Source organism: Tupaia chinensis, unplaced genomic scaffold (genome assembly GCF_000334495.1).
Source record: "Tupaia chinensis unplaced genomic scaffold, TupChi_1.0 Scaffold145652_1, whole genome shotgun sequence".
Taxonomy (NCBI): domain Eukaryota; kingdom Metazoa; phylum Chordata; class Mammalia; order Scandentia; family Tupaiidae; genus Tupaia; species Tupaia belangeri.
Genome location: NW_006205509.1, coordinates 1,068,171 through 1,073,140, shown reverse-complemented (window position 1 = coordinate 1,073,140; position 4,970 = coordinate 1,068,171). Strand labels below are relative to the sequence as shown.

The 4,970-nt window shown below is 41.6% G+C and overlaps 1 protein-coding gene across 2 annotated transcripts in view; it reads left to right on the top strand.

Annotated features, from left to right (window-relative positions):
• Positions 1-601: 601 nt before the first annotated feature.
• The window catches only part of DIP2B (DIP2 acetate--CoA ligase B (putative)), a gene marked incomplete at its 5' end in the record, with an annotated part of 144,588 nt that continues 140,219 nt past the window's right edge, over positions 602-4,970 (top strand). For both annotated transcript variants that reach the window (XM_014584082.2, XM_014584081.2), the window contains 1 exon segment: positions 602-673. In XM_014584082.2, the coding sequence (XP_014439568.1) occupies positions 602-673 (72 nt within the window).

Here is a 4,970-nt window from a genome sequence, read left to right as displayed (position 1 = left end):
TGTTATATATGTATTTGTGAGTGTTCCGTGTGTATTTTAAAATTTAGCCCTGTGGGAAAGACAGCCATAAGTGAGAAGAAGGGATGTAGGAATTCCAGTCCTGGTTCCAGCAAGGGTGTTAGAGTACAGAAAGGTCTTTTAAATATCCTGTCCCAGGGCCTGAACCTTAACTTCTTCCCTTAACTAGACTTTATACGCTTCTCTATAGCAATGTAATTAACACCTCACAAACCAGTTATATCTTCTTTGGGAGTTGATCTTCTTTGGGAGAAAATCATTGTCTTATCAGCCTTGCAGCATTCCATTTTGGAATAACTCAAATACCAAAGAAACTGAGGGTGCCTAAGAACTTGGGAATCTCCATCACAGTATGCAGCATATTGCTATGCAAGATTGTACGGACAAACCCTACAGTCTTCCACAAGAAGTCGGTAGCAAGCCTGTGGGAAATCACACATAGCAAGATCCTTGGCAAAGAACCATACATTCCCCCCACTCTATATGTGGTAGTTCTCTAACACTATGATTAATTTCATTTTTACAGTGAACAACCGCAAGTAAGAATAATGCATAACCTATTTCTTTTTTCTTGCTATTTTAGGGGACATCACACAGAAGGGATATGAAAAGAAAAGGTCCAAACTCCTGTCTCCTTACAGCCCACAGACACAAGGTAGGAAGCGGAAAACAGTTTCAATGTTGTCATTATTTTTATACCGAAGAGCTACTGTGTTACAAGAGATGTGTCTTTTGCTTGTTGCTATTTTTCCTCCCCCTTCCTTACTAGGAGAGAGAGGAAAAAGAAGGGAAGGAAAGAAAGAAAAGAGGAAATGAATCTTAAGTAAGCATCTGGTATGTGGTAGGCACTTTAAAAATACCCAAGGAGATCAGATCATTTACCCTGATCTTGGGTGGTAGTGTGTGACTTTGCATAGTTGAGATGATTCAATGGCAGAAAATTCTAGGCTATAGAAAAACTTTATCTTTTCTTATGGAAGAGCATGGACTGTGGTGGAGAGCAGCAACGAGAGAGAGCAAGACAGGAAGGAAATATCGATTGGTAGTGCAGGACAACTCCAGGATTAGAGGGCTTGAGGATTTAGGGACAAGGCCCTAAGTAAACTTGTAGGTTAGTTCACAGCTGGACTTACTGCTTTATAAAGAGACTGACATGTTCTTTATAAATCACAAAATCCTGAGTCACTTTAATTCCAAATAAGTTGCCATCACCTTAGCCTCAAAGCAAGGCTGTCTCTAAATCATTTTATTTTCGAAATCACCCAGATTCTGGAGTTTGGTTTGTAACCTGTTTCTGCTTTAATCACTTTTCCTGTAAGGTGTTTTTTTCTTTATTTCTGATGTCTCCTCTGTAATCAAAGTATGTTTCTATAAACCTGTCATTTGCGGAGTTAATTTTAACTATTTTTTAAAATTATTTAACTTTAGTATTTATTCACTTATTTTTAAATTTGACCAGAGAGGGACAGAGAGAGAGAGAGAGAGAGAAAGTGAGAAAGTAAGCCACCAGGTCCGGGACTCAAACTGGTCAGCCCTGTGGGAGTCCAGTGCCCCTTAACTACCATGCCACCTGTCAGTCTCACTAATTGCTTTTATTACTAGAGTATAAATACTGCAAGGACTTTATATCTCTGCAGTTCTCATATTAAGCCTTGCATGGTGTTTATGATCTGTAAATATTTGTTGAATGAATAATAAAATAAATAATGGTAGTTTAGCAGTAGATTTCCTTTCCAATGGAAGTCCTTGTTTTCTTTCCTGCATTTTTCTTGAAAATACCTCCCTATAAAAACTAGCAGGTCAATACAGTGGCAGCCAATTTAAAATATCTTAATGAACAGATGGATGTAGAAATGAATTGAGAGACAAGAGATGGAAATTGGGCCAGTGACAGCTAATGAAAAGCTAACTTTTGCTGAGTAATGCATGACAAAGTGGGGGTGGAAGAGTTACCCTGATTTTCTTCTCAATCCTGGATCTATCTGGTCCATGCCTCTATAGATCCACAGTCATTTTGTACTAAAGCGTTCAGATCCGGAGAGAACAGTTAAATAAGAAATGTAACTATGAAAAGGACTATGATCTGTTTTCTGCAGTTAGGCTACATAGAAACCAAATCATGTTTAAAAACCAGCTTATGAATTTACTGTGAGAAATCTGTACGGTCAGCACATTCTTGCCCCATGGGCAATCCTGCATGGGGAGCCACATCATAAATAGAAAGTTGCTTACTGAGTATTTGACAAGCCATATGTTTAATTGCAAGAGGCCAAAAGAATGCAACATATCTATCTCTCGGTAGGATTGGTCTTGCCAGATGACCTCACAAGAGGAAATAGAAGCCCTTCAATAGCAGCTCCTTCAGTTTGCTTCTACCAGACTTCAAAATATCCACATTTGCGCTCATCCATTTTTATGGCCTTCCTTCTGGTTAAGAAGGTTATCTGTCCCTTCTTTCCAAGGGCAATCCTTAGATCCTGACCCCTTCTTACTTAGAAATCTTGCACTACCCAGGCAGCAAGGACAGGGGAGCAGGGATGGTCCACCGTGGGTGCAGGCAGTAAGGGGGACAGTTTCTGTAGAGAATAAGAAAGGCAGTACTAAAACTGACAAAGAGTTGGTCCGTTTTTATGATCACTATGTGTAGCGGTACTAAATGCTGTCAGTAGTAAAATCCTCCTCCCGCTGAGACAGACAGCTGCACTGCCCTGTGGTGTGCCACTGTCAGTCCCTGGCTCTCATACAGCTTCTGGCTCCCTTGCAGGCAGATTCTCCCTTCAGCAGTTCATCAGACTCATTACTGTCCTATTGAAACAAACCAACCAAAAGGAAAACTCCCTTTACTTGTCAGCCACTTATGTCTCTACACTCTCTGTCATCTCTTTATAGTCAAACTACCTCAAACTTTCTCTACTTACGATCTCTCTTTTCTCAATGACCCACTATAAGCCCTTCTGGAACTGTCATCATCCAATCTCAGTGATATTTTGCACGGTGTATCTCCAGATATCACTTTTTTTTTTTTGGAGAGGTTTTCGCTACAGGGCATGTGCGCTCGCCAGACAGACAGAGAGAGAGAGAGAGACAGAGAGACAGTAAGCGAGAAATCACCCCCCAGAGGGGATGGTCACACCGCAGTCCCTTCTCCTCCATTCTCCTCTCAGGATCTTGGGCATGCACGCACACGTGCCCCGCGTGAGCTTTAAGCCACCGGGTCCAGGACGCGAACCACGTCCAGACATCACTTTTGAAGCACTCTCCTCATTTTCATACTCTTTCTTTTTCTGCTGCTCTTAGTCACCTTTGCCGGCTCATCTTCTATTGTTAAATGTTAGGATTTTTTTATGTTATTTTAAATTTTGCTATAAGGTGTGTGCACTTACCAGAGAAAGAGAGAGGGAGAGAGAGAAAGTGAGAAAGCACCTCCCAGGGAGGATGGCCACACCACAGCCCCTTCTCTCCATTCTGTCAGGATTTTAGGCCTGCATGCATACACCCCCAGTGTTTTTTTTTTTTTTTCAAGAATTATTTTATTTAACTTTATTTGTTTTAACTTGACCAGAGAAAGAGAGAGAGAGAGAGAGAGAGAGAGAGAGAGAGAGAATGAGAAAGCAAGCTGCCAAGTTTGAGGCTCAAACTGCAGTTAGCCATGTGAGAGTCCAGCGTCCTTAAACCACCATGCTGCCTGCCAGCCCTCCTGGTGTGTTTTTGCAGACCACCGGATCCGGGATCCAAACCACACAGTCAGCCATGTGGGATCCAGCCATCTTAACCACTGTGGCACTGGCTGGCCCCAATTCTTGGGGTCCTTAAGGCAAGGCCCCAAGCTTTGTTGACTTCTTGCTCCATCAGTGGTTCTCATATTGTAGCTCATGTCACAGTTATAGGAGATGTTGTTAATACGCAGGGTGCAGGGTCTCATTCTCAGTTTCTGATCCAGTAGATCCTGGGAATTTGCATTTCTGTCAGGTTCGTAGGTAATGTTGAGGTTGCTGGGACCATACTTTGAGAACAAATACTCTGTCTCCTTAGATTACTTCAGCTACATCTGTGGCTTTAATTTTTATCTGAATACAGATAACTCCCAAATAATGTTTCTTTGACCCAAACTCTCCTGAGCTGGATCTGGTCCAGAGATCCAACTACATGTATAACTTCTCCATTTATATATATTAAAAACACTCCCATTGCAACATATCCAAAATTAGACTTATGACTCTTGCATACCACCCTTTACCACTACCTCCAACCCCAATCTTCCCTATATATACACACATACCCAAGAAAAAAACCAACTATCACATCAAACCTCTTCCTAGCTTCTCTTCTAGTTTTTTCCTTCTTAGTAAACACCTCGCATCCATAGAGACTTAAAAGTCATTGTCGAACCAGCAGTTAGCGTAATGGCTATGTCGCTGGACTCCCACGTAGTCGACCGCAGTTCGCGTCCCAGACCTGGTGGCTTAAACCTCACGCCGGCTGCGTGTGTGTGTGTGCCCAAGATCCCGAGAGGAGAATGGAGGAGAAGGGATTGCGGTGTGACCATCGCCTCTGGGGGGTGATTACTCGCTTTCTGTCTCTCTGTCTCTCTCTGTCTGTCTGGCAAGCCCACACGCCCTATAGCGAAAACCTCTCTCAAGAAAAAAAAAGTCATTGTCAGCATACCTTTTTTTATTTCCCATCTCCCACCTGTTACCAAGTCCTGTCAGTGCTTTGTTTCTTTAACCAATTTTGGTAAAATTATTTTTTCTAGAATACTTTTTTGTGTAAGCTGTTTTATATAAGCTTTCAAATTTATCACATTATTTACAATACTCTCCTTATTTGTAAAGCCTCTGCTTTGTTTATATGGCTTACTTGTATCTCTTCTCTTCCTGCCACCCCCCCCCCTTAAGTCTTCCTAGTCTTTTCAAAGAATAAGCTTTTGGTTTTATCTTTTTTTTTTTTTTTTT